Source organism: Alternaria conjuncta (assembly GCF_024043145.1).
Source record: "Alternaria conjuncta strain BMP 0040 chromosome Unknown scaffold_24, whole genome shotgun sequence".
Classification (NCBI taxonomy): domain Eukaryota; kingdom Fungi; phylum Ascomycota; class Dothideomycetes; order Pleosporales; family Pleosporaceae; genus Alternaria; species Alternaria conjuncta.
This window is the reverse complement of record NW_026250113.1, coordinates 328,889-351,723: the sequence shown is the minus strand read 5'-3', so window position 1 is coordinate 351,723 and position 22,835 is coordinate 328,889. Positions and strand designations below refer to the sequence as shown.

The window sequence follows — 22,835 nt, the reverse complement described above, 5'->3', positions numbered from 1 at the left end:
GAGTCTTATGTTCAACATCAAAGGTACCTGAGCGTAGGTGCGATCAGTGATGCCAGTAAAAAGACGCAGTGTCTATTGGAGGATCGCCAGATAGACTCGTATAGTCAAACAGCGTCAGGGTACGCACTAAGCTCTGACCGTCGCGTCGTATACCACGCTTCCGGGATCATGGCTAGATCGGCATGTTGTAGGTTTCGTCGCTGTACGGCGGAGCGGTACGTACTACACCCATAAGCTTCGCCTTTCATTCAAATACCGCTCGGGTAAAACTGTCGATACCCAAACACCGTGAGCTTTACTCACTTCGTCAGCGCAATCAACAACCTTCTCGGTCTGTTGGTGTCCGAGCCGTCGATTCAGGCGAAGGGTCGTCCTCCGTGCGGACGATTGGCGCATCACGAGTGCCTCCCTTATATCGATTTAGCCGGTTGCTATCATGACACCGTCTTATGGCCGGGCCATTGGTCGCAACAGCTCGCATCAGCACAGTCCGCGAAGAGGCGCGGAAGCAACAGTGCATCCTTCTAGTGCGCGCAAAGTTGTTGGAGGGATAATTCTAGTCCGTTGCGCCGTTGGACCGGCTCCCGTTGGCGTGGTTCGCGTCGCGTTAATGAAGCCATATAAACTCCGACCCCAGAGTTGTACCCCAGATTGTAGCTCATCCCCAGATCTCTTCTCTACCCCATCTTTCTACCCACTGTTCTTGCGACATGGCTTCCGCGGACGAGAAACCGAGCGCTATCGGCATGGAGCACGTGTCCGACACCTCCATCGACCACGCCGTGGCGTATGAGGAGGGCAAGGAGGCTGGCCTAAGCGAGGCTCATATCTGCACCGAGGCAGATAGCAAACGCATCCTGCGCAAGACAGACATCTGGATGTTGTCGCTTCTGTGCATGGTGTACTTCCTGCAATCCGCTGACAAGGGAATCATCGGATTGACAGCCGTCTATGGTCTGAAGGAGGACGCCCATCTCGTTGGCAACGACTACTCAAACATCGGCAACATCGGATACTATGCGCAACTCGGTGTGCAGCCTTTGGCCGCCTGGATCCTCGTCAAGCTACGATACCGCCACGTTCTTCCCGTCATCATCACATGCTGGGGCATCTCAGTTGCCGGTGGCCTCGGTGGTTCTAGGAGTTACGCCGGACTGCTCGCATCTCGATTCTTCCTCGGTGCTTTCGAGGCTATGGTCGTTCCCCTGTTCTCGATGATCACCATTGCTTTTTACAGGCGTTCCGAGCAGCCATTCCGCGTGGCTTGCTGGTACAGCTGCTATGGTCTTAGCACCGTGCTCAGCTCACCCATCGTTTACGGTTTCGCTCAGATACACTCGTCCTCGCTGTACCGCTACCAGATGGTGTACCTCTTTTTCGGGCTCTTGACTATCGTAATCGGTCTTATCACATACTGGTGGGCCCACGATAGCCCCGGCGAGGCTCGTTTCCTGACACCGGAGGATCGCTTGAAGGCTGTTGACCGAGTGAAGGCGAATCAACAGGGTATCGTCTCGCACAAGTTCAACTGGAAGCATGTCGGCGAAGCCCTGACTGAACCCAAATACTGGCTGTACATGATCATGGTCATCGCTGTCAATGCTGGTGCGTCGGTTTCTTCGGTCTTCGGCTCCATTATCCTGAAGAATCTGGCTGGATTCAGTTCGGACGAAGCTGTCTTGCTGAACATGCCTTTCGGAGCGCTTCAGGTCGTTTCCATTCTTGGTGCGTCATGGCTCGCATACCGTTTCAAGCGCAAGTCGCCATTTTTCCTCGGCCTAGTCACCATCGTTATTGTTGGTGTTGCCCTTTTGGTTGCGCTACCAAAAACTCCAGACAACAAGGGTGGTCTTCTCGCAGGTTACTATTTGATCGCCTTCGTATACGCCATTAACCCTTTGCTCATCTCTTGGATGGGTTCCAACTGCGCCGGACAAACCAAGAAGGCCGTCTACTACACTTCTTTCAACGCCGGCAACGCTGTAGGCAACATCATCACCCCTTACATCTTTGATGCGAAGTTCCAACCGCAATACGTAAGTATCTCCCATCCTGTCGTATATTCAGCCGAAGTCTCATCGCTAACAATACGTTTTTAGGTCAACGCTCTCAAGGGCATCTTGATCATCTGGTGCATCCTCTGGGGTGTTGTTGTCGCTCAAGTTCTTCTCATCACCTGGATGCAGAAGAAGAAGTGCGATCAGCGCGAGGCGGCTGGTCTTCCCAGGAACCCCATCGATTATTCGATGAGCGGCCATTTCCATGAGGCAGGTGCCGAGGTCCACGGAGAGAACGGTCTGCAAGACATGACAGACAAGGAGAACATCTACTTCCAATACTTGTTGTAGATGCGAATAAAGCTTGTTCAACTGTTGTTCGTTTTTTCGTAGTAGATACCAATGCATGAGTTTGGTCAATCAGCATGGCCCATTTTGAGTGTATCTGGCGTCTCGTCAACACGGTGATTCTCGTCGTGAATGTTGAGCGATGTCGTGCCAGGTTTCCGTAAGCATAATTACAGTGGTGCGGAGGCTCTCGAGTTTGCGATGACCGGAAGTGCGAATGGCAGTATCGACTCAGATAAGGCGTGGGGGCATGCCCAGGTGTATGGGCGGAGAGCTCGATTCAGGATACTCGCTTATGTCAGCCACACATGACTAGCATGACGCGTCGCGTCATTCAACCCCTCGGCGTACTTTTGCAACAACAGCATGCCTGGGTGGTCACCAACGCTATCCCCTTGACTATGCACCTATATTACATACTTCCCACGTTCATTGCTTCGCTTTTTTGATGATCACACGGTCACAGCTGATTTTCGCCTGCTTCTTCGTCCCTGGTGTCTCAATACTCCTACTGCCGCTTCTATACGCCCGTCTACGGCAACCAGCAGATTCGATGCCAGCACGAGTATCCCCAGACGAAGTAGCGTCTGCCCTTCTTTTTGAGAAGGGACTAGAACTCCAATCTCTGCAAACCATCCAGTCGTTATGGGCAGGCTACGGCGAGATATGTCGCGTCTTCGCTAATCCGATAGGCTCGCCAGATTCGACGAAATCCTACGTACTCAAGCTTGTAAACCCCCCACCGACGAAGGTTAGCGACGAAGGGCATACCAGAAAGATCCTGAGCTATCAGATTGAACAATACTTCTACAGTCACCTCGCTCCTCAAATGCCAGCAACTTTACCGGTCGCCGAATGCGTCGCTAGCATCAACAAGCACAACACGGATGGCACCTCGATGACTGCGATGTTATTGAGCAATCTGAAGCAACAATATCCTGTGGCTGGAGAGAAACGCGACGTGTTGACAGCGACCCAGGCTTATGCCGCGCTGGACTGGCTTTCTGGCTTCCATGGCTTCTGGTGGACCCGCGTCAAGTCTCTAGACTCTGCATCTCTGGTCCTACCACCGCTCGAGGAAGTACAACGTTATGGACAGGCCTCGTCGAACAAATCGGTATGGCTCAATGGCGGATATACCTATCTTGCGACGCGTCGCAAGGAGTACAATACTTTGGCGAAGGATTACGACGCCGAGTGGAATGAGCCACTCACAGACTGGGTTGATGGCGAGGACCTCTCCATCTCCGAGATAGCGGCAGCGTTTCTCTCACCGAAGGCTGCCGGCCGGTCACCAATCGAAGCATACCAAACTCTGATCCATGGTGATGTCAAGTCTGAAAACATGTTCACCAGCAAGTCGGGCGAAGAGGTCGCCTTCTACGACTTCCAATATACTGGTCTTGGCCTCGGCGTCTGTGATCTCGCCAAGTTCTTCACATGCTCCGTTCCGCTGAGCATGCTCGTTGCCGACTCGCACATCCCGCGGGAGCTACCCATGCAAGAAGGCGAGCAGCAGCTGTTGCAACGATACTGGGAAAGGTTGAGAGAGACCGGCAAACAAGAGTACAACTGGTCGATCTTCGTACGACATTGGGAGACAGCACTCGTGGATTGGCTCCGCTTCCAGGCTAGCTGGGGCTTCTGGGGAAACACCGAATGGCTGGAGGCTAGGGTGCGGAGTATACTGAAGGATCAAGAGTGGAGGGATGCATTGATCAGTAATGTGGACAAGGCGAGTATCCGCAAGTAGGTGAAATCCACCGAGAAGAGCGACTTCGCTCGCCGCAAATATCGGTCACACTGGCGCTGAATCCTTCTCCTCGACCTCAACGAGTCTTCATATGGTTTATTAATCTACGCTCGGTAATAACTCGGCTGGAATGGCCAAGTGGTAAGGCGTCGCACTCGTATGTCGTACGATATGCGAAGATCCTGAGTTCAATCCTCAGTTTCAGCTGTTAAATTCCTTTTTGACTTGCCTTTTTTGCTGCCGGATTCACTTATGCGCCGAGCCGACCAACACAGGCGCAAAAGGAGCTTTCTTTTGAAGTCTTTTGGCAATGCCCATAGCTGATGCAGATGAGGCAGATGGTTGGTTGGGTATCGCTGACCCCGGCTTGCATGATGTGGCTTAAGAGCACCCCGCAGTCGACAGTCAGCACACGCCGCGAAGCCAAGAAGCGAAGCCTACAGCCTGATCAAGTTTTACGACCTGCTACTTTCTACAAACACTCTGGTCTCATACCACCCCCATGTCTCAACGCGTCTCGAACTTTAACATCTCCAGCCGACTTCGCTCGTCGTCGTCCGGTACATCAACCACCTCAGGTCATCTCGAAAAAAGAGAAGTATCGTCAACACAAGAGCTTACATCAAACACCCCTGACCAGCCACCCTGCGAGTACATCGATGGCGTAAGGCTGGATTGGTCTGGCCGCGGCACATCTCACGTTGATTACCACAAGTCAGAAGCACTTCCTCTAGCCGAAGGCGAGTTTCTCGGTCATGGCATGAACGGCGGAGTGTACGAGACAACATGCAATGGCATCAGACTCGCTTGGAAACGCAAATATTGTCGTCGTAAGATAGGCGAAAGAGAGATGCGCGAAATCGAGATCATCAAAAAACTTTCGCATCATCATATAATCCGGCTAGTAGGGACTTACAGCCAAGGCCCATTCCTCGGGCTGCTATTGTGGCCTATCGCGACCTGCGATCTTGCGACTCTTCTTGAGGATGTGGACTGGCTACACAAAATGGTCTTGGTCAAGAATGTGGATTCACTCGAGCTATCAGAAAGGAGAGCCGAACACGATGCCGATCGCGAAGCAAGACTTCGCGCGCTTGGAATTCTGACCCGAGACCCGGAGATTGACAGCCACTCAGGCAGGCATTTCCTCAAACAGACAATTGGCTGCATAGCAAGCGCAGTAGCTTACCTACATGCGTCTAACGTCAAACACAAAGATTTGAAGCCATCCAATATCTTGCTTTCCAGGGACGGGCTATGGCTGGCAGACTTTGGTACGGCGACTGACTTCTCCGTGTTGACTTCTAGTGTCACCGATGAAGGGGATCGGGGTACACCGAAGTATTTTGCCCCGGAAGTAGCTGGCTTTGCCCCTAGCGGCCGCTCAGCAGATATGTTCTCCATGGGTTGTATCTTCTTCGAAGTCCTGACCTTGTGCATCGGATGTACCCTAGATGTCAGCCAGCGGCTTCGCCGATCGCACGACAAGTCTTTCCAATCAAACCTTGACCAGATTGTCGGGTGGTTTGAAGAAAACTGGAAAGGACCAACAGCCGCCGATGATCATCTCCTGGGCCTCGTGCGATGGATGATAGAGAAAGAGGCAGCTATGCGTCCAACCGCTGACGTGGTCGAAGAAGAAGTCTTTCTAATCAACGGCTTCGGCTTAGCACTTGCAAAACGCGCTCGACAAAACGATCGTGGCTTCTATCGACCTTGTTGCTTGCCATACCAGAAGGAACGTTTTAAACGAGGACTGGAACTGTTCCCAGTCCCAGAAGATGTCATCACGATCAAAGTCACACACACAACAAAATCATATTACATGTCAGATGTGTCAGGTGAATATGTCGGATGGATTGTCTCTCTTGAACACACTGGCGGTAGTCTTGTTGAAAGCGTTCACATATTTACAGTAAGTGCACCCGTGACGAATGAGTGTGGAGAAGTATGCTGAGACCTATTCCCGCAGAATGGAGCTAATGAAAGGTCCCATATGATTTTCGACTCACCACCCTACGAAATCCGCAGGAGATACGAGTGCCACATCAGCGCATATGTCGTCCTTCGGCCAGGCTACGAGTGGACTAGTCTATTAGCTCAGCCGATGCCAAAGACTACAGAGAAAAGGATGCTGCCTAAATTCTGGGCACCGGATACCTTCGAAGCTCTGCGCATAATGTCTCATGATGTTCAACGGGTATGAAACAATGCGAACTTGCTGAAATCGAGTTGCCCAAATATTCCAGCACTACGAATGATGTCGAATCTCATTTCGAGAGCGCCACGAATGATTTGCGGTGCCTGCCAGTCTACAGCACGTGAGGGGAACACAAGGCTGCCCGCTACTTGCATCTCGTGCAACCCCAACACCAGCTGGTATCCGACTACCCAGCTACAGGGACCTATGTATTGGCAAATCTAGCATCTATCTCGGAACGCCAACCAGTCATCTTAATTGCAATCACACATGCAACGGGCTTGTGTAGCCTGCATGACGTATCAGCGTTGTGGTAAGCGCTAACGGTGTGCATGGTCTTGGCGCCCTTGCATATCCCGCCCTGCTGAATATGCTGACACTATTATTGGCTGGCGTTCCAATAAACTATGTTGTTGTCTCACGTTACCTGCGCGAAGTCTAGCGTGTGTACATATGGCTTGCCAAGGCCCCCTCGCGTGGAAGATGCGACCCCCCGCACATCATCCACCGCACTTACCATGGACCGCCTCTGGGATCTCCTGCGTAGTAGCGCATCGAAAGAGTTCGCTGCGTCTCTGATTGGAATATGGATCTTGTACTGGCTCGCCGTCGGCGTGTACAGGGTGTATTTCCATCCTTTAGCAGACATCCCTGGGTCAAAGGTACGCGCGGAAGACAACGTGTTCTAGGAAAGACTCAAAATCATGACTGATGCTACGTAGCTGGCCGCATTCACATTCTGGTACGAATTCTACTATGAGATCTACCCGCACAGATTTCAGTACTTGTGGAAGATCAAGCAGCTACATGAAGAATACGGTGAGCCAAGGTTAATGATGCCTGCCTTACGGCTCTGACCGCAGCAACAGGGCCTATTATACGGATCAATCCTCTTCAAGTCCATATCCACGATGCAGATTATTTCGACACGATCTACGCGTCCGGCATGAGTCACAAACGCGATCGTTGTAGTTGGTCGTTTCATAGCGGTGCAAAGTCTTGGGAAGGCGCAATACTGGACACCATAGACCATGACTTGCACAAGTTGCGACGGACTGCCCTAGCGCCTTTCTTCAGCAAGCGCTCGGTCCAAGCTCTCGAAGAGCTCGTCGTAAATAACACTAAGAAGCTTATGGATCGTTTCGCCGGCGAACTTGAGAAGGAAGGCCACAAAGCCGGTGTTGTGAATCTCAACGACGCATACGCCGCTTTCACCATGGACACCATTTCCGAGTACTGTTTCGGCGAGTCGATAAAAGCTCTGGATCATGAAGATTACGCCAAGATCTGGCTCAAGGTTATGCACGACGGGATTCAGATCGAGCCATTTGCGCGCCAATTCCCTACTATCATGAACTTCATGCTCGACCTTCCGCCAAAGATTGTCGAGAAACTAAGCCCCGGGGTAGCCACAGTGAACACCTTCAGTCTCAGGACGCTGGGCAGGATTGAACGTATTATGAACTTTGAGGACGGCGATGGCGATACGAAGAATCTGAGGAGAACGATATTTCATGACATAAGAGATGATGTTGGTTGTAAACTTCCGGAGAAAGAAAAACATCCTAAGCGGTTGACGGCGGATGCTAGTGTTATCCTTGGTGCGGGGACGGAGACGACGGCCAGGACTTTGGCGGTTACTACTTACTACTTGATCAAAAACTCGAAAGTTGGAGAGAAGTTGAGACAGGAACTGAAAACCGTGATGCCGACAGTTGACCACGAAGTCTCGCTACCACAGTTGGAAGCTCTGCCATACCTGGTAAGATCAAACCCCATATCCCACCCGCAAACCAACTAACCAACCCCCAGACCGCAGTAATAAACGAAGGCCTCCGCACCGCCCACGGCGTCTCCTCCCGCCAACCCCGCATCCCCACGGGCGAATCCCTACAATACGGCCCCTACACCCTCCCCCGCGGCACCCCCATCATGCAATCCTCCTACCTCCTGCACACCGACCCAGCCATCTACCCCGACCCCTTCGCCTTCCGTCCGGAGCGGTGGATACAAAACCCCAAACTCACGCGCTACCTCTTTGCTTTCGGGCGCGGAAGCCGTAATTGCCTAGGCATGAATCTTGCTACGTCGGAATTGTATATGGGGCTTGCGATGATTTGGCGGAGGTTTCGGATGGAGGTGTTCGATACGGTGGAGGGGAGGGATGTGTTGACGAGTAATGATTGTTTTTTGGGGATGCCGGATTTGGGGAGTGAGGGGATTAAGGTTAGGGTTGTTGGGGAGGTGGTGCGGTGATGGGCTTGTGTCGAGCGGCGGTGAGGCACGTGTGGAACGGCTAAGGAAGAAAGGGGATCTCATTCATATGTGGCATTATGCTGTTCGGTATATCTATTCCCAGCCTGTCGATTGTATTTCTATCCTGTTCTACATCCCTCAACCCGCTCAAACAGTATTAAACCCCTCGCAACCACCATCATACGTACGATAACTCGGCGGCCTTGCAAGTTCCGAAGGTGTCCACTCGGGAAGTTCATAAGTCGGCAGCTGCTCATCCGCCGTCGACTGCACCGTATTCGGTGGCGCGACTACACTCCTCTGGCGCCTGAACCCCCTCTTCCAACGACCCTTTACCGTATCCCATCCCTTACCCGGCGCCATGATGATAGCTTTCCACATAGCCTCACGGCTACGTTGAGCAGAAGCCCACATCCTTTTTGGCCCATCATATTCTAGCCAAATTGTTATCTTCACTAACCAGACCAAGAGAACGATGACGAATATGAGAGTCGGAATAGCACCAAGTGTCCCCCAGAGAACCAGGCAGATTTCCAGCGTCGGATACGTCGTTCGTACTCTGTCCTCCACGTAGTCGATGACAGCAGGCGGTATATTAGCGCCGTGGATATAGTATCCAATCCTACCGAGATACACACTCATCCTCCAGATATCGAGTAGGCTGTCGTCATAGTGACACTCGCCAAGCGCAAAGTAGTCCCGATCAGAAGTGAACGGTCTCAGCGTCTTTGGGTTCTTAACGCGCTTCAACTTGACGGGCTCGTCGTTATACAGCAACCCAGGCAGTACCTCACTGAAGCAGTGACCATGCTTGCAGTCCTCGGACTTCTGTTTGGAACGATATGGGGTCGGGTCGTTGAAGATGGCTTTTCGCAGCGTTTTGGGGTATGAGATGTACCAGGGGGTTGTGAAAGCGAAGAGGCCGGGTCGGCCGCGCGGGTCGTAGGCCAGTGTGCCGTTCGTGTATGCGATGGTGAAGTAGATGTGGGCATCTCCATCGTCTCCATGACAGTCGGTGTCGTACATGGTATCGATGGTGATGCCTTCAATTTTACCTTCCCTTGAACTGATTTCGCCGGGAATGTGGTGGGGGAATGTGCGTTCGGGTTGGTGCTCGTTGCTGGACCAGATGTTGTGGCTGTGACTGTTAGCGATGAATTTAGGGGAAGATTTAGCATAAGAGGGGGTTCACGCACTATGACGCTGATTCATATGTTGGTGAAGATATAACCGTTGGTGTGCTGAGCTTGGGGTCATGCAGTGTTAATGCAGGGACTGAAGTCGAGATTACGACCGGGCCGTGACCAGTTTTGAAAGGTATCTTGTAGGTGGAAGGCGATGGGGAAAGCGTTGGGATTGAGGTTGAGTCGGAGGCAAGTCCACGAGTGCCAAGAACAGTGGCCGTGGGAGAGGAAGTCGCGACGATGCCACCTGCCAGCGTGGAAAGGAGCACGAACTTTGCTACTGGTGACATCATCTTGAAATGCGTTATGTCTGGAAAGCTGATGCGGAGGGTGTGGATGTATGATGAGAAGAGAAGATGCTTCCTTAGCAGTTGAAGCAAGCTATAAAGATCTTACTCAGGGAGAAGCCTAGAAACCGCAGTCTGCAACCATGTTACTCGTAGTCCTAACCATGGGTAATAAATCTTTCTCATTTTCGCGCAGGGCGCAGTCGACTTCCACGTGGTTTCGCTACCAAATGTCCACCTCTTGCCAACCTTGGCAGCCAACTTAGTCCACCCACGGCATAGCCTCATGAATCCCAAATACATCTATACCACATAGGAACAGAAAGAACGCTACACCGAAGATTGTGCAAGCAACCATAAAGACAAGGAAAAGAATGATACACACGCCGCCTTTGACTGTGCATGCATATGCGCAAAGAGCAAGGACGGCCACAAGCGTGTGAATTGAGGCTATGACTGCGATTGCGAGGATGGTATACCAGAAAATCGTCGAGAGGAGATTTTTGAATGCATGGCACATTGCGGACTTGGAAGTGGCGGGTGTTGAGAGATGGGGTTGTGGAGTGTATGTAAAGGTTGAGAGTATGACGGTTTTTTTGGGACAAAGTCAAGTGATAAGCCGCTCAGGTAGAGGAATGTCATAGCGCTGAGCTTGTAAGCTCTTTGTTTTATTTGACAACACATGTTTGCTAAACTTTAAGTAGATTGCGCAATTAGCGTGCACCTACGCGCCTTGTCGCTGTAGTGTAAGACGCTTTGATGCACAAACAACAGATTTTGGTTATCAACAAAGTGCTACTAGCTTCTAGTGGATTGTCCAAGCGATGAAGAAGAGAAGTAGGCCAACATGGTAATAAGGGAACTTCAAACTGAGACTCTGTTAGGTTGTACGACGGAAGCGTCTAGTATCCCTCGTTGTACGAGGTCCATAGTCGCAACTCACATCTCAGAGTCCCCCTTCATCTCTTCCGCCCTTACTTCCACCTTCTCTTTACCATCATCCCGGCCCTTGTATCTATCCCCTTCCCCTTCCGCCTTCTCGCTCAAAAACCCCGTCTTCTCATCAGCCCCCTCCTCCCAAGCCAGCCTCCCCTTCTCAACATCCTTCTTCCCCCCATTCTCCACCACATTCCAAAACTCCCTCTCCTTCCTCCTCAAATCGACCTCCATAAGCGCCGCCCCTAGAATATACAACCCCGCCGTCGTCATTTGCAAAACCGTCAGATGCCCGTTTGTCCAGTAGTTCAACCCCAGATACACAGTCTGCAGCACGACTTGCGTAACACCGAGCACGCGGCACCACCACGAGTAGCGGCGGTGTTGTTTGATGTCGTTGGTGGTGGACATGCTGCTGTTGCCCAAGTTGGTCTGGGAATCGGATTGGGATAGATGGGCTTGCGATTGGTCCAAGTTGTCGGGCATGATGCTTAAACGGCGGTGTTTGGTGGTGTGGACGAAGTAGATGTGGAAAGCGTAGCCGGTGAAGAGGAGATATAGGTGGTCGTATATTGTTTTACTGGGAGTGAGTCCCACGATACAAAAGACGTACACGATGACTGGATACCTCATTAAATAATGGGAGGGGATGACAATGACTGAGGTATCGATAGTGCGTTTGAACGTGAGACTCAGTTCGAGAGGTAGGTGCAGCGGGGCGAAGACAGGTCATTATTATACACGATGATGATGATGGTGGGTGGCCTGATTGGGGTTAGTAGCCGGTTCTTCCGAGTGCAGGCACACATGACTAGCCTGTGGCGAAGGACTCGGAATGGGATCCGGTGTGTACATTTGTTCCCATTCGCACGTCAGTGCCGTCTTCCGAACTTGGCGTGCGATGCTTGGAGTGCTTAGCCCGTACATCCGCGATCGTGCCATCACCGTAGTGTACGGACGTTTGACTATGAAAGGCGTCCTCTTACCTGCCTGCCCCCGGACCCGCGTACACCGACCCCCTCAAATCATCCACATCGAGTTTCCCTGCAAAGGACCCAGGATGATAGCATAGCGCATTGACACACTCACCACGAAGCCTCCAATCCAGCTCCTCACGCCTACCCCCTCTCATCACCATTCCTCCCAAGCAATCTCCAGCATCCACCAGAATACCGTGGCACAAACATATTTCAAGACCAATTCAATTAATAGTCCTAGAAGAGGCACCCCGCATGCTCTCCAAAGGAAGCCTTGTGGTGCGCAATAGCGAAGGCGGTAGATAACCTCGGCAATGCTGACGAGGAGCATTTTCAATACGATGGCGATGACGATGTACCAGGAGAAGTAGTATGCTGCTTCGGAGAGGAAGGTGGAGAGGTGTGATGTCAGTGTGGAAAGGCGTGAGGGAGGTGTTGGGACGATGGGGTTGGGTTTGTGGGACATTGCGTTGTGGTCTGGTGTGTTGGCGGTGGTGGGGAGTTGGTAGATGGTGTGAGGTAAAGCCATATGTAGATTGTATATGTGGAAATGGTTGAAAGTGGTTGAAAGTGGCAGAGATTTGAAAGGTGTTGTAGGAGTATTGTTGTTGAATTCATTTCTCATACACGTACCATGGTTAGCCCATTTGGTTCCAGACCAACCGCATACCGTCTATTCGGCAGCTGGCGGGTATCTAGTATGCCAATTCCCGTTCCGTCTCCTTCTCCTCTCCATTGGTCCTCGATGCGAACGCTGGATGGTCAGCAAACACGTCGTCGACGTCCTGTGCCGAAGCAGCAGCAGCTTGATCGACGTCAATCGAAGGCTGATTAACGGCTTCAGCTGAAGGATAATCACTGAGTCCATTCAGGTCCTCATCTGCAAGCTGGCGCAAATACCCCTCCATTTCCTCCACATCATACTCTTGCTTCGGCGATGGTGGATCGTTGGGATTCCTGTACTTCGTCCGCAAGGTTTCTGACATGTCAAATGTGTTCCCGGACGCAAGATCGACAGTCCAATTGTCCATAGCTTGGTTTGCGAAATTATCGGCTGCGATGTTGCCTGGATTGACGTCGTGGGCCTTGACCCAAGTGATCTTGGTCTTCGCACCAGCCTTTTCTCGTTCTCGTATTCTTGCCAGGATGGGTTGTATGATTTCCTTGTTCATGACATCTTTGCCATGAGAATTCTTCCAGCCCTTTTTCTCCCAACCTGGGACCCATTGTGTGAGACAGTCGCGAGAATATCTGGAGTCGCTGATGATCTCCATGTCGCGGTCGATGGGAACGTGGTCGATCGCGCGAGATATTGCGACTAATTCGGCTCGGTTATTGGTCTGGAGATCACCCCTTAGAGGTTCTTTGACGTTTCTGTATTGTTGTTAGTGGACTGTCCCCGATCAAGAATTTGTTGGAGACCACACGAACCTGGGATCTTGTGGGCCGAAGTAGACACCACAGCCGGCTTTGGCGCCAGCATTGCCATTGCCCCGCGAACCGCCGTCCGTGTATACCACAACGGGGCTTTTGGAGTCTCCGGTCGGCTGTCTCTTCCTTTTGCCAAGTTCCTCCTGCGTCTTCTCCCTGATCCTGCCTGTCAGCTCGTCGAGCTTGATGTTCGGATCGAAGCCGTCTACTGCGTCTGGTGGGAGGGGGCCGTACCCGGGCTCGACCTTGACTTCCTGGTGATCTGGGATCAATGCCGGTTGTGCGTTCTCCTTCTTTTGTCGCTTAGGCGCACTCTCTGATATCTCTCTACTCCTGTCAAAAGTGCCTGTCGCTGACGGAGACCCAGACGCAGAAAGATCCCCTCGTAGGCTTATGGGTGCACTAGAGCGTCCATTGGGGCCGTAGACGTATTCCTCAGCCTCCGCTCGGGTCTTGAAGCCCTGTTGTAGTCCACCACTGTAGCCCTTGACTTGCGCCTCTGTGTTCGGCCAATCCGTATAGATTCCCGGTTTGCGCCCGACCTTCACTCCGTAGTAATTCCACTTTCCCATTCTTCCCTCTTCGTGGACACGGGTGTCGGGGTAGTCGTCCCAGGGCGGAAATGGGCGTACAAACGTTACGTGCGATCGAGACAATGGGGTGGTAAAGCGGGTCCGGCGGTCGTTCGAGTGCCTACTCGTGTCAATTAGAGACCAAAGTTACAAAGTGATGACAAGTCGCGTTGTCGAGCACTCGCAATAAGAACATACCGTACGCTGGTCCTAACAGAAGGAAATATGACGCGCTGCGTGAAGTTTCGCCAGGCGCCAAGTCGCATGCAGCGCTTTCTCGTTGAAAGGGGATGGCGATTCTACTTGGATTCGGTGTCTTCGCGAGATTATATATCGGATTGAACTTTTCGCAACATTGTTTGTGGTTGCGGGGACGGTTACGGAGGAACAACTTCGGAGGTGCTTGGACCCTGCAGCAACGTCAGTCGCTGGAGCTTCATCTTGGGAAGGCGCGCTAACGCGTTTGTGTAGAACTAACCGCGTTTGACATTTCGCGAGAACGAGACATCTTCACGAAGTCCGACTTTTCATTATCGTGCGACTTGAATATACACGTCGTGGAAGTGAAACCACGTACTGGCGGGTTAGTCGACGCGTTGTCGTTTGAACCTCGGGATACTCCCTACCCCACTACGTCACCCGTCTCCTCTAGCTATCCATCGCGTACCCGATTGTGTCCCGAGGTAATACCGGGATAGCAACATCACCACTAACTGCCATCTTTCCACATCTTGGTGAACCTGCAACAGTCACCATGTTCGAAGTAGGACCTTTGCATGTTTCGCCCAGAAGTGTCCACCGCTCACAACGTCCAGGGCCGTCACGCAGCAGACAGATATCGTCTCCATCTACATCGCGCACGCTCAGTCATCTTGACTGGTCCAGAGCTGGTTGAAATCCGCGCAGCACAGCGAACATTCGAAGGCGCCTACGTCCGTACAGCAATCGGCCAGTTTTCTTTTGCGCTTGTCGTGCTAAAGATCTTCACCGCCGAGTTCTACTCGATCGGTGCGCTGTTCGCTGTCTACGGTGCTGGCATCTTGTTCATCAGTTTGTTCCGGCGACAACAAGGTCAGTTGGGAACGATCATGCCGATGTATGACGACGAGAATACGGGTGCTGACAGCGAATAGGAAACAAACAGTTCTTCTCAGAAGTCGGTGAGGATGGCCTGCACAGGAAGAAGTTCCGAACATCCGGCAATGTGGTGTCTGTGTTGACAGCCTTGAGCGTCTCAGCGTACATCTGCCTGCTGGTTCTGACGCTGAAGCTTACGACATAGTCACTGACTCTGCTCCTCGGACGCGACTGCCACCTTTTGCTTTTCGACATGCAATTTCATCACGGGTGACAAGGCTAGCGCGGTATCGCTCCAAGCATGTTGTAGGTGGCTCAGGATCCCCACGATACGGAAGGCGCGTCTGGGAGGCTTCTCGGAATATGGGGAAATACATGTCGCGTGTGTACTGTACATGCGCGCCAAGGACTTTGGCCTATACAGTACAACAGTGGAGTTGGTGGCTGCACGCTGACGTTGCTGGGTCCACCCACGAACTGGTCGACATCGGACGAGTGCGAGACACCTTGAAAGTAATGGAGCATCACGCGACAATGGAACCATGGCTTGTGTCAGGTCTACTTTGGTTCTTAACTTGGCCTGTACCTGGGTACAGATCACAGTAAAAGTGTGCTCTATTCATCGTCGCGAGGCGCAGTGGGAGGCGTGGTGGATTGATTGGTTATCGGAGTCGGACTGTGGGGTTTGTCCGCTTCGAGCAGGAACACCTGCACCTGCCAAGCGGCCTGTAACATGGCGAGGGATGCAGACAAGTCGCGCCTTATTGCATCGCAGTTTCACCGGCCAGGCTGCGAGATATAAACTGCCGATGATGCATTTCTCAACGCGTTTGCGCGCGTTCCTGAAAACTCGTCCTCCGCCAACGGTCTAGTTCCAGCGGCGTACCCGTGGTTCTCTCAACCAAAGGCCGACTCCGAACAGTCATATCGAGCCAGCCCTTGATAAGGTCAACGGCCCGATCAGCCTGCTTCTGCAAATCCACCCGACATTCCAACAGAGACCCTTCTTCCACACGGCTTTTTTTGAAACATCTCCTCAACGCAACTCAGTCTTGCACCGGCAGCCGCGACTCGCCTCCAGCGCCCTGGGTGCTATCTTAGCGCAGCGGCCAGGCTAGCTTGACATAAGAATTTCGACATCTTGGCATGACGCCGAACATGGAAGCAGTCCCGACGCCGATGGTGACCGAGCTTGTCAATCGCATACAACCGCATCGCCGTCGATCCTCAGCTTCCTCAAACACCTCGACTACCAACCGCCGCCTCAGCTCCCACTCCATCTACGCCCGATCTGTAATGAGCAAACTCACCATCCCTCTCGACAACGCAAAGCAGCCAAACACAAACACCGACAACGACCTCACTCCGCGCGCCTCATCCGCTGAGCCCAGATTCCCTGCGGTTGCGCCTGCAAAGAACGTGCAAGCTCTCAAGGAGCGCGCACTTCAGAATGGCGAACTAAAGGCTGTACCGAATCCAGTCCAACAACAACACCACAATGGCACTCTGGTCACAAAGGATGGCGTAGGCGCTGCCTTGAGTGACACCCCACTGCCATCCGTTCCGGGAAGCCCGCGGGAGTATGGAGACGCGCCGCCGCAGAGCTCATCCTACTTCACTGACCGTAACAGCGCCATAACCCGCAACAGCTCCGCCGTGTCAACCCCGCGATTACGGCCTACTACGCTCGATATCCCCGGCCTGACCAAGTCCAAGGTCTCCCCCGACGGCAAGATCGCACAGCGGGATGTCGGCTCCAAGCTCGTCATCGTCATGGTCGGACTGCCCGCGCGCGGCAAGTCATACATCACAAAGAAAATGGCCCGGTACTTGAACTGGCTGCAGCACGACACCAAGATTTTCAATGTGGGAGAGAAGCGGAGAGTAGCTGCGAGCCACAGTGGGTTCCGGCTGTCGCAAGCGAACCTCGAGCGGGTCTCTTCGTCCGTCAAGCAGGCCATTGAGGAGCATCAGGACACACTGCCGCAAATCGCTGCGAAAATTCTTATCAATGGCGACCCCGCGCACGATGGGCCCGTAGACCCACAGAACCTGCCGGACCCACGCCGGGGGAGCACGGCCATTGCGGAGGATGACGAAGAGGGTCCGTCACTACCACCACCACGCGTCGAAGTCACATCGCCAGGCCCGAAGGCGCCGTCACCGAACAATGAGGCGGTGGAGGAGGAGAACGAGTCCATGGACCAGTCGGCGGACTTTTTCGACCCACAAAACCAACGGGCAGCGGCACTGCGAGAGCAATGCGCCATGGAGACTCTGGACGACCTGCTCGACTACATTCTGAAAGGCAGTGGCTCTGTCGGCATTTTCGATGCAACCAACAGCACACTCGCGCGGCGCCAGCAGATCATGGAGCGGATACGGAATCGTGCAGGTCCAGAACTCAACGTTCTGTTCGTCGAGAGCGTATGTCGAGACCAGAATCTGCTCGAATCCAACATGCGCCTCAAGCTGTCGGGTCCAGATTACAAGGACAAGGACAAGGTCGCGGCACTGGCCGACTTCAAGAAGCGCGTGGCCATTTACGAGAAAAACTACGTTCCGATCGGCGACTACGAGGAAGACAACAACATGCCGTACGTCAAGATGGTGGATGTTGGCCGGAAGATGATCTCGCATCAGATCAAGGGCTTCCTCGCTGGCCAAGCCGTCTACTACCTCCTCAACTTCAACCTGGCACCGCGCATGATCTGGATAACAAGACACGGCGAGTCAGCGGACAACGTGGCTGGAAAGATTGGCGGCGACTCCGACCTTAGCGAGAACGGACAAAAGTACGCAAAGGCGATGACACGCTTTATTGCGGCCCAGCGCAAGGACTGGGCAGTTCGGCAGGCAGACAAGATGGCCAATACTCACTTCCCACCAGTAGCAGGCGACCACACCCCTCCGAACCCATACTACAGCCACGAGCTCGAGCAACGCAACTTCTGTGTCTGGACATCCATGCTCAAGCGCGGCATCCAAACAGGGCAATACTTTTGCGACGAAGACTTCGAGGTCAAGCAGATGCGCATGCTGGACGAGCTGAACGCAGGCCTGATGGAGGGTCTGACCTACGAAGAGATCCGCACAAAGTACGCAGACGAGTACCTCCAACGGCGACGCGACAAGCTCGCCTACCGATACCCCGGCCCGGGCGGCGAAGGCTACCTCGACGTCATCAACCGCATCCGCCCCGTCATCGTCGAGCTCGAGCGCATGACAGACCACTGCCTGCTCATCACACACCGCAGCGTAGCCCGCGTGCTACTAGCATACTTCCAGGGCCTCAAGCGCGAGGACGTGGCCGATCTGGACTGCCCACTGGGAATGCTGTACCAGCTAGAACCCAAGCCCTACGGCGTCGAGTTCAAAGCCTGGCGATACAACTCCGAGACAGATGACTTTGACCATCTGCCGGATTACAAGCTCAGACGTGCGCCTACGCTGGCAAACAACTAGGAGCGATTGTCGTTTGATTGGGATTAGAAGAAGGTTTTTGCGATATGTGTATATTACTATGGATGGTTGGTTCTCCCTGCAACAAGGTTTTAGAGATGAGTAAGATGGTGGGTTGTTGCCATTACTTTTCGGGGGTTTGTGTTCTTCTCTCCCTAATGCTTGCCCTATGGTAACGGCTTCTTTTGACGCTTGGTTGCGATGCTTTCATGAAAGTATACATGATGGTTTATGGGCATTTACAGGAGTCTTTCTTTCTTTCTTTACATCATTCTTTGCGTAGACTGCGGGGTGGGTATATGATAGATTGATGATCGGATGGATTATGCAATGATGATTAGACCTTGGCGTCTTCACTTCACTCAAATTTTGGAGCTGCTTGGTGCATGTGATGGTGACTTTTCGCGCTAGGGGGCATATAAAGCCTCTGTTGGGTGCAACCTTCTCTCTTCTTTACACCACATCCTTTCAGGTCGTTCTCCAAAAACGATAGAAATAAAGATGATGTTTGCCCTGGCGGCCTTCTCGAAAATGACCAGCGATGCAGCCATGTGCGAGCCCTCCGCCTGTCTTCCCAAGCCTATTCTCTAAAATCCAACCTCCAAGTCCCATGAGAGGACTCTCCGCTGAGAACCTGTACAAAATGGCCAAGCACATACCCCATGGCGCCAGCGACTGTGCTGTTCCAAAAACCGCGCCCAGAAAAGCGATGTCTCCTCCGGCCCGGCTGTCGTAGATGTATAAAACGCTTCTTCTGGTCTCTCTGCTTCCTACCAACTACCGCACACTTTCTTCGATCTTTTCCAAAAAGTGAGGCGCAACCGGAAAATGTGTGCGCCGGCCTTCTTCTTCCAAAACAGGACGTAACGACCTCATGTGCGCTCCGGCCTTCGTTTTTCCACAAAAATGCACTTTACCATCTTTTTATGTGCGTTCTCCGCCTCGGCTTCTTCCAAGAATACGACGATCTCAGCTCATGTGAAAGTCGAGTGTTGTGAAAATCAACCTCCGGAAGCTTCCGCCCATGAGACGGAGACTTGTTCCGCTGGCTCGATACTCAACGCCCTGGAGTGGGACATTATGCTTGGGACAGGACATGAGGGATGTATAAATACCTCCTCTTGCTCTCCTGGCTTCGTGTCTCTTATAACTACCACCTTCCTCCTTCTTATACCAAAACGATACATGGTATCTTATATGTTGGCTCCTGCTCCTCTTTCCCAAAATGACGATTCAACAAGAGGCATGTGCGCTTGCGCTGCCCTCTTCTCTAATAACCCCACCAAAACTGCACTGGAATCTTCTCATGAGGGCCGCAGACCGTATCGAAAAACCCAACTCAGGTGTCGATGGAGAGTTCTCCGCTTCTTGCGCTGCGCAAACAAACGCTTGCGATCAATGTACATGAAGAACGGGGATAGCGGCCTGGCGTATAAAATGGTCCTCTGCTTCTTCCTTCTACTTCTTTATTACCACACTTCCTGTGTGCTTTTACCAAAATACTGGAAGCACCACGGCATGGAAGTGGAAGACTGAAAGCTTCGCATTCAAAAACGCTTCCCTCGATTCCCATCTTATGTCGCTCTCTCCGCAATCTCTTTGCATTCAACCAAAAGAAGACCTTGACCGTTGGGATGTTTGTTCTCGGCCTTCTCCTTCTTTTACTCAAAAATGAAACGCCGCGTGTCGATGGCTGAGTGTGCAGTCTTCGTCCTACTTTCGCCTTCTCCCTACAACAAAACAAAGCAATGCCGCCTAAATGGAGGGGTGTTGTGAGGCTCGAAATGTTATCAAGCGAAACGTCATGGAGTGGGCTGTTCTGAGTGGCAAAACTTCTGAAAAGTCCGTGACGTCGTTCACATGGCTGGAGAAGACGAGATGGAGATGAGATATAAAAGCTCCTCTCCTCCCTCTCTTCTTCTTGCTTCCTATACACCACTCCTTTTGTGGCTTTACCAAAACTTACTTATTTCGAATCCATGGCTGTTCTGAGTTTCTTCCTTCTAAAACGTTTACCGGTTTACGACATGTCTGCGGCTCTCGGGCTGTCGCTGTCACTCCGACGTTCAAAAAGCCCTTACGTACGGTACATGTTCTGGAGATCAGATCTGGCGCTGATCCATGGACTCTCCTCAAAGTACCGTTTCTTTCAAAAACTTACAAGGTCATGTTGAATGATCGAGAGCAGAGGATCTGGAAACACGCCATTGCAGTTATAAAACCTTCTCAATCCCGCACTTCTGGTCTTCTTCACTACTCCCTCGTTTCCGTTGTGTTTCTCCAAAATGACTAAATATTCGCTTCATGGCTCTTCTCCCGTCCAGAAAACGCCTTCATCCTGTACGATGAGCTGACCTTTCTTTCTGCCTTTCTAAAACCACATGTGCGAATACCCATGTCGGAGTGTTCGTGGGAAGCACCAAACAGCTCAATCAATTGGCTCATGAGAAGCGCCTGTCGACAAAACCCGTAGTCGCCAAATTTATGTCGGTCTCGGGACTATAGACAGTGGTATAAAGCCTTCTCTCGTTGGCTTGGGGATTGGCTTTCTATATTACACTCTTTCTGCGGTTCTCCAAAACTTTAATCGTTCCCATGCATGTGCTGTTCGCTCTTCTTCTCAAAAAAGCTCTAGCCATGACGAATGTCTGTTCGGTCCTCTCCTCGAGCAGTCGTTACAAAAGTTGCCTTCTCGCAGCTACATCATACTCAAAATACTGGAGGAACATGTCATGCGGAGTTTGCTTCTCAAATCAATCTCAGGAAATGGCTATGATCTCGCGGGCCGAGGTCTGCCGCATTCATGCCTCAGAAGCTTGGTATAAAAGATCTTCTGCCATTGCACCTTCCTGGCCTTCTTTACATACCAATTCCTTCATTTTTCTTTACCAAAATCACGAGAATTGGCACGCATGGACGTTTGTCCGCTTTTTAAAACGTTAATTTTTTCCGTTTATGTCCTCTCTTCTTCCCTTGTCGCCAAATACATTGGAGCCATGATGAAGGAGAACCAGGACCAGTTCCGAAAGACGACTGTGGGGTATATACATGAGCAGCGTGCCTCTGAAAAACCAAGATGCATACAACATGACTTCAGCGGCACGCTGGAACGCGTATAAAACCTCCGCGAGTCCTCTGCTTCTTCTCTTCTACACCAGATTTCTTCGCATTCTTTTCCAAAATCTCGCATGCGTCGGATTTATGGCTTGGCTCGCCTTTGGGCGACGCTTACACAGTCTTCCGACTTGTCAGTCTGACTTCAAAAGTTACATTCTACTCAATTCTCGAAATACCAGAACAAGACGTTTAATGGCGAGTTCTGGTCTTGTGCAACAAATTTTGCCAGGACGCCGGCTATGATCGGCGCGTTGCGATCTTACAAAAGTCTCATGATGCGATTCCGAAATGTTCCAGCGATTACAACTATGACTAGCGCGAGCGCTGCGTGTATAAAAGCTCCTCCCTCGCTGATAGATTTCTCCATTCTATATTCCACGCTCTTGTTGGCTTTTCCAAAACAACGCAACTGACGCAGAATGACCTCTCCGGCTCTTTCTCAAAAGTTTATCGGTTCACTGCCATGAGTGCTTTGGCTGCTCGTCCTTTCTTCTTCAAAAATGAATAAGCTTTGCTGGCATGAGCGAGGAATGTCATCCTCCGCCGGAAACCACATCAAGCACAGATGTTCAAACTACGGCAACAAGAATCCATGTTTTGCTGCTGGCGATCAACGAGAAACTGCAACAAATGACCGCCATGGTTGTCTGCTTCCTCCACAAACTTGACTGTTAAGAATCTGGTTACTCAAACAAGACGACATAGCTGTCATGACTAGTGCAGCACTGTTACCTCAAAATACCCCACAAAGACCGGTATGCGCGCTCCTGCTGCGTCCTCAAACAACGTCGCACAGATATCATGAGCTTGAGCGCCGAAAGCTGTGGCAGCGACGCCACATGCTTCCAAAAAGAACATGTACGCCTTTAGATGTCGCGGCCAGACGTTTCGAAACGTAGAAGGGTACTACTTATGTGGCATAACTCGCTTGTTGGTAATATAAAAGGCCTGTTAGCCCGCTCTCTCCGTCCTGTTATCTTCCACCACTATATTGGGCTCGCCGAAAAGCCTATTACGTGCACCCAGGGCCGTTTAGGTTGTTTCTTCAAAACTCATTGAGCAACCTTCTATGTGCTGTTGCCGCTCGGGCTTCCCCAAATACTTGAAATACATGTTTCCGCGCACGGACTGTGAGTGGTGGAGACACTGTAGCAGGACGTTCAAAAGCGGTGCTACAATGACCCATAGAGGCTTTTACCCGGATGGACGCGTCCTGCGGGGGCGATGATGACGATGGT

The 22,835-nt window shown here is 51.9% G+C and overlaps 8 protein-coding genes and 1 non-coding gene across 9 annotated transcripts; 6 read left to right on the top strand and 3 right to left on the bottom strand.

Moving 5' to 3' along the window:
* Positions 1-710: 710 nt before the first annotated feature.
* On the top strand, positions 711-2,348 carry J4E85_010602 (uncharacterized protein; the record flags this gene model as incomplete). Its single annotated transcript, XM_051474808.1, has 2 exons — positions 711-2,036; positions 2,100-2,348. The coding sequence occupies 2 exons, from the start codon at positions 711-713 to the stop codon at positions 2,346-2,348; spliced, it is 1,575 nt and encodes a 524-aa protein (XP_051321484.1).
* A 550-nt stretch (positions 2,349-2,898) lies between these two features.
* J4E85_010601 (uncharacterized protein) lies at positions 2,899-4,098 on the top strand (the record flags this gene model as incomplete). Its single annotated transcript, XM_051474807.1, has 1 exon — positions 2,899-4,098. The coding sequence occupies one exon, from the start codon at positions 2,899-2,901 to the stop codon at positions 4,096-4,098; it is 1,200 nt and encodes a 399-aa protein (XP_051321483.1).
* A 124-nt stretch (positions 4,099-4,222) lies between these two features.
* J4E85_010600 lies at positions 4,223-4,305 on the top strand. Its single transcript has one exon. It is a non-coding gene; the product is annotated as a tRNA-Thr (tRNA).
* Positions 4,306-6,816: 2,511 nt separating this feature from the next.
* J4E85_010599 (uncharacterized protein) lies at positions 6,817-8,554 on the top strand (the record flags this gene model as incomplete). The annotated part of the gene is made up of 5 exons (XM_051474806.1): positions 6,817-6,960; positions 7,021-7,117; positions 7,168-7,269; positions 7,327-8,060; positions 8,111-8,554. 5 exons carry the CDS (start codon positions 6,817-6,819, stop codon positions 8,552-8,554), a joined length of 1,521 nt encoding a protein of 506 aa, XP_051321482.1.
* Positions 8,555-8,647: 93 nt separating this feature from the next.
* On the bottom strand, positions 8,648-9,580 carry J4E85_010598 (uncharacterized protein; the record flags this gene model as incomplete). Its single annotated transcript, XM_051474805.1, has 2 exons — positions 8,648-8,658; positions 8,743-9,580. The coding sequence occupies 2 exons, from the start codon at positions 9,578-9,580 to the stop codon at positions 8,648-8,650; spliced, it is 849 nt and encodes a 282-aa protein (XP_051321481.1).
* Positions 9,581-10,889: 1,309 nt separating this feature from the next.
* J4E85_010597 (uncharacterized protein) lies at positions 10,890-11,447 on the bottom strand (the record flags this gene model as incomplete). The annotated part of the gene is made up of 2 exons (XM_051474804.1): positions 10,890-10,902; positions 10,969-11,447. The coding sequence occupies 2 exons, from the start codon at positions 11,445-11,447 to the stop codon at positions 10,890-10,892; spliced, it is 492 nt and encodes a 163-aa protein (XP_051321480.1).
* A 1,186-nt stretch (positions 11,448-12,633) lies between these two features.
* On the bottom strand, positions 12,634-13,941 carry J4E85_010596 (uncharacterized protein; the record flags this gene model as incomplete). Its single annotated transcript, XM_051474803.1, has 2 exons — positions 12,634-13,312; positions 13,370-13,941. The coding sequence occupies 2 exons, from the start codon at positions 13,939-13,941 to the stop codon at positions 12,634-12,636; spliced, it is 1,251 nt and encodes a 416-aa protein (XP_051321479.1).
* A 776-nt stretch (positions 13,942-14,717) lies between these two features.
* On the top strand, positions 14,718-15,223 carry J4E85_010595 (uncharacterized protein; the record flags this gene model as incomplete). Its single annotated transcript, XM_051474802.1, has 2 exons — positions 14,718-15,012; positions 15,075-15,223. 2 exons carry the CDS (start codon positions 14,718-14,720, stop codon positions 15,221-15,223), a joined length of 444 nt encoding a protein of 147 aa, XP_051321478.1.
* A 953-nt stretch (positions 15,224-16,176) lies between these two features.
* J4E85_010594 (uncharacterized protein) lies at positions 16,177-18,483 on the top strand (the record flags this gene model as incomplete). The annotated part of the gene is made up of 1 exon (XM_051474801.1): positions 16,177-18,483. One exon carries the CDS (start codon positions 16,177-16,179, stop codon positions 18,481-18,483), a length of 2,307 nt encoding a protein of 768 aa, XP_051321477.1.
* Between the last annotated feature and the right edge of the window lie 4,352 nt (positions 18,484-22,835).